Source organism: Chionomys nivalis, chromosome 1 (assembly GCF_950005125.1).
Source record: "Chionomys nivalis chromosome 1, mChiNiv1.1, whole genome shotgun sequence".
Taxonomy (NCBI): Eukaryota; Metazoa; Chordata; class Mammalia; order Rodentia; family Cricetidae; genus Chionomys; species Chionomys nivalis.
Window position 1 is genome coordinate 141,929,480 of NC_080086.1, and position 12,594 is coordinate 141,942,073.

The 12,594-nt window shown below is 44.7% G+C and overlaps 1 protein-coding gene across 2 annotated transcripts in view; it reads right to left on the reverse strand.

Moving 5' to 3' along the window:
• The window catches only part of Plekha8 (pleckstrin homology domain containing A8), a 61,830-nt gene extending 49,457 nt beyond the window's left edge, over positions 1 to 12,373 (reverse strand). For both annotated transcript variants that reach the window (XR_009057038.1, XM_057768848.1), the window contains exon 1: positions 12,133 to 12,373. Coding sequence is in view for 1 of the 2 variants with exons in the window: in XM_057768848.1 (XP_057624831.1) it covers positions 12,133 to 12,172 (40 nt within the window). In the remaining variant the exon portion in view is untranslated. The remainder of the gene's footprint in view (positions 1 to 12,132) is intronic.
• Between the last annotated feature and the right edge of the window lie 221 nt (positions 12,374 to 12,594).

Consider the following 12,594-nt stretch of genomic DNA (forward strand, 5'->3'; position numbering starts at 1 on the left):
TAACCTCCTAAGCCCTTTTACTAACCTCCTGAGCCCTTTTACTAACCTCCTAAGCCCTTTTACTAACCTCCTGAGCCCCTTAACTAACCTCCTAAGCCCTTTTACTAACCTCCTAAGCCCTTTTACTAACCTCCTGAGCCCTTTTACTAACCTCCTAAGCCCTTTTACTAACCTCCTGAGCCCCTTAACTAACCTCCTAAGCCCTTTTACTAACCTCCTGAGCCCTTTTACTAACCTCCTGAGCCCTTTTACTTAACCTCCTTAGCCCTTTTACTAACCTCCTTAGCCCTTTTACTAACCTCCTGAGCCCTTAACTAACCTCCTGAGCCTTTTTACTAACCTCCTAAGCCCTTTACTAACTGCAGCTTTAGCTTTTCCCATAAAACTTCTGTGAACTCTGAATGTTCCCTAAGTTGCTGCAACGTTTTTTGTTTGGTTTTGTTTTGTTTTTCAAGACAGGGTTTCTCTGTAGGTTTGAAGCCTGTCCTAGAACTAGCTTTTGTAGACCCAGGCTGGCCTCGAACTCACAGAGATCCGCTTGTCTCTGCCTCCTGAGTGCTACGATTAAAGGCGTGTGCCACCACTGCCCAACTTTGCTGCAAGTTTTTTTTTTTTTTTTTTGCTGCAAGTTTTAAAATGTGTAAATCTTGCCCTCATATAGCGCAACAGAAAATTCAACTTTTCCCCAGATCATGTAAGGCTAAATGACTAATGTTAAGAAAAGAAATTGAAATTAAAAATTCTTAAAGAACTGACAAATTTTCTGTAGTAAGCCAAAATTCATCTTGTATCATAAAACTATAATTTTTATGTTTTTAACCCATGTTATAATACAGTGTTAGAATGATCTGAATAAGAATGGCCCCCACAGACTGATATATTTGAATGCTTATCCATCGGTGAGTGGAACTATTTGAGAAGGATTAAGAGGTGTGGCCTTGTTAGAGGCAGTGTGTTGGAAGGGTGGGATCAGAGGTTTTAAAAAGCTCACACCAAGTCCAGTGTTTCTCTCTGTCTGCCACCTACAGATTAGAATGTAGCTCTCAGCTACTGCTCTAAGGTCATGCATGCCTCTGAAACTGTAAGCAGCCCCCAATAAAATGCTTTGTTTCCTAAGACTTTCCTTGGTCATAATGCCTCTTCACAGCAATAGAACAGTGGGCAAGACAAGCATATATTGTTTGTGCTATATAAATGTATTAAGAATGAATCATTTTAAATGGAAGTAAAGCATGTACTGACCTCAGGTAACCCCGGCCTCCACAACCATTTTGCTAGCTTGTAACATCTAGCCTGGCACTCAGGCCAGATCTCCTCAGAGCCCACCTTCACCTTAACATCTCTAGCAGGGCCCCACACAGAAGGTGGCGAGCAAAGCCTTGGGCTCCTCTACCAGGCCAGTCAGTAACTGAGGAGGAGGAAGAGAAGGAAGAAACACCCCTTATCATAACAGGGAAGCTGTGATTAGTCAAACTACAGGCTCCTTAGCTAATATTAATTAATGCTCAGACTATGTTTTTAGGAGTTAAAATTGTCAAGCTTAGAGTCTACAGAAAAGATCCCAGACCTCAACATGTGACAGGCTTGTAGAGAGTGGGGATGCAGGCAGTGAGGCGCTGAGTATAATCACCATTATTCAAAACTCTTTGGACCCTCCTGTATGGTCTGCTCTGTTACCTCTCTTGTGTACACTAGGCAAACAGACGGCACAATATTTATCATGTATAACATGATTTCTGCATGTAGCACCAGATATTTTGGTGCAAGCCAAGACTCCTGATATACAGCAGAGTCATAGATGCATGCCACTCAGTTGGTCTGAGTCTTCTTTGCAATTAACTGCGGCGAACTAAATGGTTTTGAAGTTTCCTTCCAAGTTGAGCACATCATCTTCCCTCTTACTGGGTGTCTTTCTGAACAGATCTGGCATCACCATCCAAGCTGGAAGCCAGAAAGCCAATTCTGCCTCATCCTCTAGGCCAGTCACTGAGCCCCTCCACTCCTGATATTTCTACATGTGTTTTCAGCATCCCACTGTGCCACAATGGGACACAGAGCGTGAGGTAACAGACAGGATGGTAATGCAGGACGGGCTCACTGTCTCTAAGTTATTTATCGTGTGAACCTTGGTTTACTCATCAGTGACACGGGAATATTGCCCTTCTCCCCTTCTCCCTACCTCCACTGCACTCTTTCCTGTCATGCCCAGCCAGGTCAATCTTCCTTGAAGAGTGTTTTTACCCGCTCTTTCTTCCTGCTCTGAGGTCCTAAGTGATGTCTACCATACAAACTCCACACTTCCCAGCTTGGTCTAATGATCTGATTCTCTCCTCACACTGCTCCATCATTTCCTCTTCTGAAAAGAAAGTATTCTTGGTCTTGCTTTGTCCTTGGTAAGCAAATTTTGCTCCTTACCTTTCCCTGTATCCACACCAATTCTACTACCCCCTTCCATCTTACCTCTTACAAGAAGCTTTTCCTTCATCATTGCTAAAAGGGGGTTCTTAACATTTCTTTGACAAAAATATGCCTTTCTTTTAGCTAATTTTATACTTTCCTCTTTGTTTTTTTTCCTTCCTATTTTCTGGCCTGCAATGCCAAGCCAGATGGCCCCAAACACTAAGAGTTCAGCAGATTAGAGGTAATCTAACATTGCGTCAAAATCTTAGTAAAGACACTAGAGTGAAAGGTGGCACCTAAACTCCTCTAGAGATAGCCATATACAGTGTGATCTTCTGCTAGAGACAGCCATGTACAGTGTGATCCTCCGCTAGAGACGGCCATGTACAGTGTGATCCTCCGCTAGAGACAGTCATGTACAGTGTGATCCTCCGCTAGAGACAGCTATATACAGTGTGATCCTCCGCTAGAGAAAGCTATATACAGTGTGATCCTCCGCTACAGACAGCTATATACAGTGTGATCCTCCGCTAGAGAAAGCTATCTACAGTGTGATCCTCCGCTAGAGACAGCCATGTACAGTGTGATCCTCCGCTAGAGATAGCCATATACAGTGTGATCCTCAGCTAGAGACAGCTATATACAGTGTGATCCTCCGCTAGAGAAGCTATATACAGTGTGATCCTCCACTAGAGATAGCTATATACATTGTGATCCTCCGCTAGAGACAGCCATGTACAGTGTGTTCCTCCTCTAGAGACAGCTATATACAGTGTGGTCCTCCAAGACTCATGAAGTCACAGCCCTGGGGCAGCACATAAAAACTTGTATGTCCCCCATCAGACTACACTTTCTTAAGGACAAAGACTCCGTCCTGCTCCAGACACGGGTCCTAGCACTCGAAGGGTCTGATGGATGAGAAACTCAAGCTCAATAAGGGTTTCTCATGAGAATAAATGAAAAGCAGGTACTAGTGTTGAAAGAAAATTTGTGAAATCATTTCTCTGATTTTTAAAAATAAGGACAGCTTCTTGTCTTAGAACATTTCTAGCTGAAGGAAATGGAGTGCATTTCAAACAAATACTCAGTTTCCTGTTAGAATACTGAGAACAGTTAGCTCTCTGAAGCAGTATTCTCTCTATATTTGCGTTTCTTGATCTTATCAGGTGCTGCTACACACTCCACAAGCCTGACACAGGATCCAGAAAACATCCCGGCATTGCGGTATTTAGATGCATCTGACTTATCTGATACATCTGTCTTGTGCACAGCTGGCTTTGTCATCTGTCTTAAATCTGGTTTTAATGGGACTTGGCTGACTTTTGCTCAATCTAAGCAAAACCAAAGTGATGGTAACAGGATGTGGTAAGGATTAAACACCAAGAATACTATCTGAAAAACAATCCCCACTCTTCTTCAGTTCACAGACCTAAGACTCCAGATCATTCCTAATATACCCAACAACAGGACACAGCAAACAAGAATGTGGCACTTTTGACTGGGTGGTCACCACCATAATCCACCAGCTATCCTGCTATGCTTGTTTTGTTGTCTGGAGGGAAGAGCCGGACTACAGAGGTCTGGTCTAGTAGACATCTCTAGGACACAGGAATGTTCTTTAGGGAATCAGAACCTTAGCAACTTCCTTGCTCTGCTTCCTGGCCGTGAAGTAAGTGGTCTGATCTTCCACACACTTGCACCACGATGTGCCACCTCACCACAGGCCCAATAGATCACAGGCCAGAACCTCCAACATTACAAGTCATTCTCTTTATGGAGTTAATGACCACATGGATTTCACCCACTGTAGCAAGAACTGAACAACACACTCAGACACTGAATCTAAAATTTTGTGTAAACGTTAATCATTAGATATCTACGTGTGAAAGAATGAAGTTGCACTGCACCTCACATCAGATATGAAAGTGAATTCAAAATAAACCAGAGATCTAAATGAAGAACAAAAACTATCAAAAAAAAATTACAACTTTTATCTTCATGGCCTGGAGTTAGGCAACAGTTTGGTGTCAACAGTTATGCTATTAGAAGTATACAAATGAAAATTCCTGATAAATTAGACTATATGAAAATTTAAAACTTTTGTACTATCAATGACACCCTTGAGAAAATGAAAAAGCCAATCCAGAGAATAAATATTTAAATCCATATATTTGATAATAAATTGACATCCAGGCTAGAGAGATGGCTTAGAGGTTAAGAGCACTGGCTATTCTTCCAGAGGACCTGAGTTCAATTCTCAGCAACAACATGGTAGCTCACAACCATCTGTAATAAGATCTGGTGGTGACCTCTTCTGACTTGTAGGGATACATGCATGAAGAACACTGTATACATAATTAAATAAATCTTTTATTAAAAAAAAAGAATTTGACATCCACTCTAAAGAACTATTACAACTCCATAAGGAGAAAGAAACCCAATTAGCAAGTGAGCAAAATGTAAACGGACATTTCTAAATGGCTTATAAGCAACTAAAAAGATGCTCAAGAGCTATAGTTAGGGAAGCATAAATCCATTCGTGTCAGTAGGGTTAGCTATAACATGAAATCAAGTAACAACTATCAGCTAGGATGTAAAGAAACTGAACCCTGATTGCTAGTGAGAATGTAATGTGGTGTGAAGACTGAAAAACAATCAGGTACTTTCAAAATTGTTAAAAAAAATTATTGTACAACCCAACAAATCTACTTCTAGAAATATGTATACAAAAAAACTTGCACACAAGTATTCATTATATTATTCATAATAGCCCTTATATCTAGAAATTCCACTGTCCACCTATTGAAGAACAGGTATGCAAAACAGAGTATGTAGTGAAGTATTATTGAGTGGTAAGAAATGAATTAAAATATGCCATGACATTGATAAACAACAATTTAAAAAAACCCAAAAAAGCTAAAATCATGCGATTTGTTTAAGCAATGAGAATCCAGCTGTTCAAACTGTTCTGGGAAATTGTGGAACCTTCTGGATGGGACCCAGCTGGCAGAGGTGAGACTTGAGGATTATGGGCCAGCTCCACTTTTGATCCAAGCTTCTGTTTCCAGACTGCCTAGCAACATGACCAGATGCCGTATGCTCTTGATGCCACAGCCAGGGCAAGCTCACACTGCTATGCTTTTCCATGCATGGTGGACTGTGTTCCTTAAGCTGTTAGCCAGAGTAAGTCCTTCTTTTTTTTTTTTTTTTTTTCGAGACAAGGTTTCTCTGTGGTTTTGGAGCCTGTCCTGGAACTAGCTCTTGTAGCCCAGGCTGGTCTCGAACTCACAGAGATCCGCCTGCCTCTGCCTCCTGAGTGCTGGGATTAAAGGTGTGCGCCACCACCGCCCAGCAAGTCCTTCTTTCTTTAAGTAGTTTCTGTTAGGTATTCTGTCAATGATAGGAAAGTAAATGACACAAAAAATAGCTAGACTAGGCAAACCTATACAAATGCAATGGAGGTTGCTAAGGCAGGAGGAGGTAGGGCCGTGAAATGCTTTAAAACTGAGGGTAGTAATGGCTGCACCGTATGTGTGTACACACAAGTTGCTGACTTTTATGCTGTAAATGGGTGGATTTTATTGTATCTGAATTATTATTTCAATAAGAACGTTACAATTACAACAACAGAGAACATGAATAAGTAGCTATGAGACCGTGACTCCTACTCTGGGTCACCATGTTCTAGATGTCCTCTTGGCAATTGTACAACATAAAGGTACAGGGCAAGAGTCCCTTCTTCCACCTGCGGGAAGCATCACAGTGTCTCCTCACTGGCAGCCACCTGGCAGCATGATGCAAGCTTTTGTTATTTCTGGAGAGCAGTGCCAAAATATTTGTGCCTCACCTGCTGAAGAAACTTGCAGCTGGTTATAGCTTGAGGTGACAGCCCTCCTGTCTGCTAAGTGGGCAGGAGAATCAGCAAAGCAGAAAGCAGAGCTTGAATCTTTCTATGATTAAACAAATGCCGAGGATTCCAAGTATCCATACTCAAACCTTCCCTCACTCCTCAACTCCTCCCCAGCTCCTCCCCTCCATCGTCCTGCATTCTAGGTCAAACATGCTTCAAATATAGGTACATTATGAATCAGCTAGTATTATATAATGATCAAGCAGGAGGGACCTTTGACAGTATTATGTAATAGAGCGATGACTCTGGAGCCATTTATTAACTGCATGACCTTAAGCCCAATCTATTGCTGTGATTCAATGCCTTCATCTCAAAAGTGGAAATGATAAAGGCTTCTCAAAGTTAGTGTTAGGTTCAAATGCAAACTGTTCAGAACAGCAGGTAACACATTGTAAGTGATGTGTTTTTTATACAGTCTTAGAATTTAACTAGTAAATCACACTCTTTTTATGAGGGAGGAAGAGATTAAAGTTCAAAATGGGCCAAGTGACTGGCACTGGCAGTGATGGAGATGCTGTCCAAGTCCAGCTCTCATTGACCCTAGCCAACAGCTCTGCATGGAAGACACTGACTACATTTTAGGTTTTTTTTTTTTTTTTTTTTTTTTTGGTTTTTTCGAGACAGGGTTTTGATGGAGGAAGGTCAATGGCTAATAAAGAAACTGCCTTGGTCCATCTGATAGGGCAGAATTTAGATAGGCGGAGTAAACAGAACAGAATGCTGGGAGGAAGAGGAAGTGAGCTCAGATGCAGGGCAGCTCCTCTCAGAGCCAGACGCTATGAAGCAAGCCGCCAGGTCAGACATGCTGAATCTTTCCCGGTAAGACTGGTGCTACACAGATTATTAGAGATGGGTTGATCGGGATATGAGAATTAGCCAGTAAGGGCTAGAGCTAATGGGCCAAGCAGTGTTTAAAAGAATACAGCTTGTGTGCTGTTATTTCGGAGCATAAGCTAGCCAGGCCGGGAGCTGGGTGGCAGGAACGCAGCCCGCAGCTCCTTCAACAGGGTTTCTCTGTGGTTTTGGAGCCTGTCCTGGAACTAGCTCTTGTAGACCAGACTGGTCTCGAACTCACAGAGATCTGCCTGCCTCTGCCTCCCGAGTGCTGGTATTAAAGGTGTGCGCCACCATCGCCCGGCCATTTTAGGTTTTAAAAGATATGAATAGTGAGAAAACAGTGCCTAGCAGTCATATACCATGCATATCACAACACATTATTGATTCATTTAAAATATTCCAAATTAGCTGGGCAGTGGTGGAACACTCCTTTAATCCCAGCACTCAAAAGGAGTTCGAGGCCAACTTGGCCTACAGAGTAAGTTCCAGGACAGCCAGGGCTATATAGAAAAACCCTGTTTGAAAAAAAATCAATCAATCAATCTCCAAAATTTAATTTTCTGAGATCTGAAAATAAATTTCAACAAGTCCCTTAGCATCTAATATTCTGTACTTTAAAGAGCATTGACTAAGTAAGACTGGTCACTGAGTGAAAGAGGCCTTCTCTTCTGTTCCTGCCTCCTTGAGTCAGATTCATGCTAGAAATTTAAATGTTTTTCTCAGGATCTGATGCTTCTAACTTTCAGTAAAAGATGCCTATAAAATAACCTCACTGTGCTGGACAGTGGAGGTGCACGCCTTTAATCTCAGCACTTGGGAGGCGGAGGCAGAGGCAGATGGATCTCTGTGAGTTCGAGACCAGACTGGTCTATAAGAGCTAGTTCCAGGACAGGCTCTAAAGCTACAGAAAAACCCTGTCTTGAAAAACCAAAAACAAAAACCAAAAACCAAAAACAAAAAAACCCTCACTGCTTGTCAAAACACAGTAAGTGCAGTAGATACAGTAGAGAGAGAAGGTCTTACTATGCAGCCTAGGCTGGTACCATGTCTCAGGATCCTGAGTGCTAGGATTACAGGCATGTGTCACTAGTCTACCTGGCAAAAACAAAATACTTGGCTCTTTTATGCATGATAGGCAAGCTTTTCCAGTGAGCTATGACCCCAGACTGTAGCTGGAAAACATAGTATGATGCAAGTAGAGCAACTCATTTAAATTTCACATATACGCACACTTGTGTGTGCACATAAACACACCACAGCACACCAGGTCACACGGCTTACATGGGCCATGGTAAGGCTTCCCAATACCCTAGCACATCTGTTGCTTCAGTCAGATGGATTTTCTTCTCTCCACAGACTCCTGGCCCCTATCTTGTCTGAAGCCCCCATGCATCTCCTGTGTTACAAATTCTTCCACGATGTCTTCCACGCACAGCTGTCTCAGCCCACGTGCCTAGTTAGGTTGACTTACCTTCCGGCTCAACTTACTAAAGCAGTTTTCCCCAACCACCAGACCACCTCCTAGGTGTACCAATCCCACCACACACATTTGGAACCTGCTTCTAACTAACCCAATCTTTCTTACTGGCCAGACCACAGGCACAGCGAAGCAGGAGAGCTGTCTGCCTGTTGAACATTACTTTCCCTGTTCTAGCATAGTGCCTATGAACAAGCAGTGGGCAAATGAACTCATCATCAGGGGGTCACAGAGGGTAAGAACATGTACTCAGCAACATCAGACCTGGGTTGATCCCTGGTATCACAAAAGAGAAATTAATACATTCATTCAATGGGTGAATGGATATGCTAAAGTTTCTCCACTCAAATTTGACACCTCCTTTTTGTTTGTTCGTTTAAGAAAGGGTTTCACTTTGTAGCTCTGGCTGTCCTGGAACACACTATGTAGACCAAGCTGGCCTTGGAATTCACAAAGATTCAGCTGTCTGCCTCCTGGGTGCTGGAATTAAAGGTGTTCATTACCACACCCTGCACCAGACACCTAGTATCTCTTAATCTTTTCACAAGCAGAAATACCCAAGCTACATAAAACGGATAAGTTATGAGCTTGTTTTGGAGAAAATGTCACAAGAAACCTCAGGTACAATATTCTGTCTGTGTATATGCCTGCAGGCCAGAAGAGGGCACCAGACCTCATTACAGATGGTTGTGAGCCACCATGTGGTTGTTGGGAATTGAACTCAGGACCTTTGGAAGAGCAACCAATGCTCTTAATCACTGAGCCATCTCTCCAGCCCCCAGGTTATACATTTTTAAATAACTATATGTAAACTATAAGCAAAAAAGTTTTTAAAATAAGCTTCATACACCACATATTTGAGTCACAGAACACAGTGATCAAACTGGTCCTCAGCCTACTGGCTAGCTTTCCTAGTGCTAGAAGGTGCTGTGCACTCTAGTAGGGGAAAAATGCAATCTTCAGTCTCACTTAGCTGTGATCTCTTGGAGCTACAGTAGTGATGGGCTTGACAAGGACAAGATAAGCCCAGGTGCAACAGTGGCATGAACATTAGAGACATAACTAAACGTCTTCTGATTGATTCTAAAGCCTGCTCTGTGAAATGGAACTCATTTGTGGTTGGACAGGTGACAGGCCCAAGAGGACAAGGACAATCTAGTATATGTTATTCTGATAAATGGACACAGCATTAAACCAACTTTTAATGGCCTATTTCTGCGTCCATAGATCAGTACATTGCTTAATACTAACCAGAGAAGTTTCTCATCATTGTGGATAGCAATTAACACAGAGACCCTCAACTGGTCAATGGATAGAGAATTAAGAGCCTGGAGTGCTCAATCCTAAATGGCACAAAACATATCACACCCTACTCCTAAGGCTCAGGGATCTTAGTGGAAGAGTAGGTGAAAAGATTGTAAAATCCAAGGATGTAGATAACAACAAGGAAACAAATGTTTTCCGGGCACAACATGGCAGTTGCTCATATGCACTCAGTGATTGTGACAACACCCACAAGACTTATGCAAGCTCAAGCTAGACAAAATCCCAGCACCAACTGAGGAACTACTGGCATTCCATAGACGCTATGAGAGGGAGAGTCAGCTTTCCTTAATGGTATGATCCCTGGCAGGCCCCCTCTGGAGAGTATTTGGGCAACACTAGCTGAAGGAGAAGGGAGAGGAGAACCTTACTTTGTGTGGGGGAGTGAGGGTAGAAAGGGGGGATATGGCAGGAATTAGAGAAGGGGAAGCAGGGTGAACATCAACAAAATACATTGTGTGCCATTCTCAAAGAACTAATAAAATATTTTAAAAACAAAAGCTTCAGAAGAAAGAAGGTAGTAATGCCTCCACCAAAGCTCATCATGCACAGCACTCTGACAACGGTGGGAGACCAACAGCAAAGGAGACCAGAGGAAACGGGGACCCTTAGGACCTCCCTAAGCCAGTGCCATTCTCTTCCAAAGTAAGTTCATCCCCTAATGGAAGACAGTGTGCTGAGCCACAGTTCTCAGGGGTGAGGGCCTTTAATGGAGGGCAAGGGGCATGCAAGCCAACGGAACAAGCAGCAATGACTCCAGTGCCCATTCTCAGGCTTCATTCAGGAACCACTCAACAGTTCTAAGAGCTCTTACTCAGGGAAGAAAAGAGTAGACTCAACATCAAAACGGATGACATGGGCAGCCCAGAACCAAGATTCCCAAACACTCTTCTAGAAAAATGTTGGCACAAAGAAAGATACAGAAGAGGGGGGAGTTACTATCAAAACTTCCCATACTTAAAGGGGAGGGAAAGGAAGAAGGGGATTAAGTTGGGGCTGGAGAAGAAAGTGAGGTGTGAGTTTGTTGGTGGGGGGTGAAGTTGACTCAAGGATTGATGATTAAAATGCATACCTACCTCTCAGAGTTTAGGACAACCTCAAAAGGTGAATGAATGGCCTGGCCTCCTCTCTGCAGATAAACAGCATGCTAATAGGCTCTCAGAATTCAACAAACTGAAGCTCAGCTTTGAGTAATCTACACCTAACCTAATCTCTCTGCAGAGGGCTCTGAAGATCTGTGAAGTAAAAGCCAGGTCTTTTTATGGGCAACACCTCCCATCACTCCCTCCGACAGTGATTAAAGGGCAAATAACTCAGTGCTAATTACTGCACTAGTGAGAGAGAGAGAGAGAGAGAGAGAGAGAGAGAGAGAGAGAGAGAGAGAGAGAGAGAGAGAGAGAGAGATTTCTACACGCCAACAGGTGTACTTCCGCCCGTGCAGTGCCGTGACCTCCTCAAAGGTACTGGGCCAACTCCTCGCAGCCATGGCCGTCCTTACAACAGAACTGTCCCATCAAAGCGTGGGGAAACTCCAACTCTAGCTGGGTAGATTTCTGGTTCCTGCATTCTCACTGACACGTTCAATGTTAACCCATTTTTCCATAATAAAAAGTTTAACTTTAAAAACGCACCCAGTACAGTTCATAGAGCAAACAATTTATTAAATAGTGGCTGCTCGGATGAAAACAATGCTCACTGAGAACCATCTTCACGGCTGAGGAACAGTTCTAACTTCTAGATAGTTGAGGAAAGTGCTTCCAACAGCTAGAAGGGGGCAGGGTGCTATTTTAAGGCAAGGACACGGTTGCTAATACCTGCATTCATTTTATGACAGAGTCTGAAACAAAAGAAATACTCGGAGAGAAAAGCCGAACGCCAGCTCACACTTCGTGGTTTCGGACTGCGGAGCTAGAGTTCCGCTACCTCGGTCAGCAGGGGGATGACCCTGAAGGTGCGTAGGGAGAGTGTCTGCGTGGAGACTCTAGAATACCGGCGGCTGCTGGCACTCGCTCGGTACCCAGCAACTGGCCTAGGGCCCAGGCGAAGCCGCCTCCCGCCCCATTCACGAGATTGGGGTGTCCCCGCGGCGGGCCAGGGTTGCCGGTGGCACCCCAATCCCGGTCCCAGTCGCGAGCCGGCGGAGGGCGCCGCCTGGCGCAGCGCGCGCAAGGAGGCCGGCACTCACCGCTCAGGTAGTTGGTCCACTTGTACAGCACGCCCTCCATGGCGCCCGCGGGCCCCTCGCCGCCCCGGCCCGCCGCGGGGACACCGGACCGGCCTCACATTCCGGGCCCGGGGGCGGGGTCACCGCGACAGCCGAGAAGCACCCGCTTCTGGTCGGGGGTCTGCGCCTGCGCCAGGCGCGGTCGGCGTGGACTAGGCGGAGCGGCCGGCGGAGCGAGGCGAGGGAGGCGCGGCCCCTGGAGCGACGGTCGCGGGCGCCTTACCGCGGCCACCTAGCCCACAGCGCCCGCCCCGACGCGCTCGCGCATGCTCACTGCGTCGCGCGCACGCTCCCAAATCCACGCCGGGGTTTTGGCTGCGGCGCCGTGGGGTTCTCGGGAGGGCGAGGCGCGGTTGCAGACGTGGGTAGTAGCGGTTCACCCCTGGGCTCTAGTCTCCAGGGTCCAGCTTTTAATATCAAGAT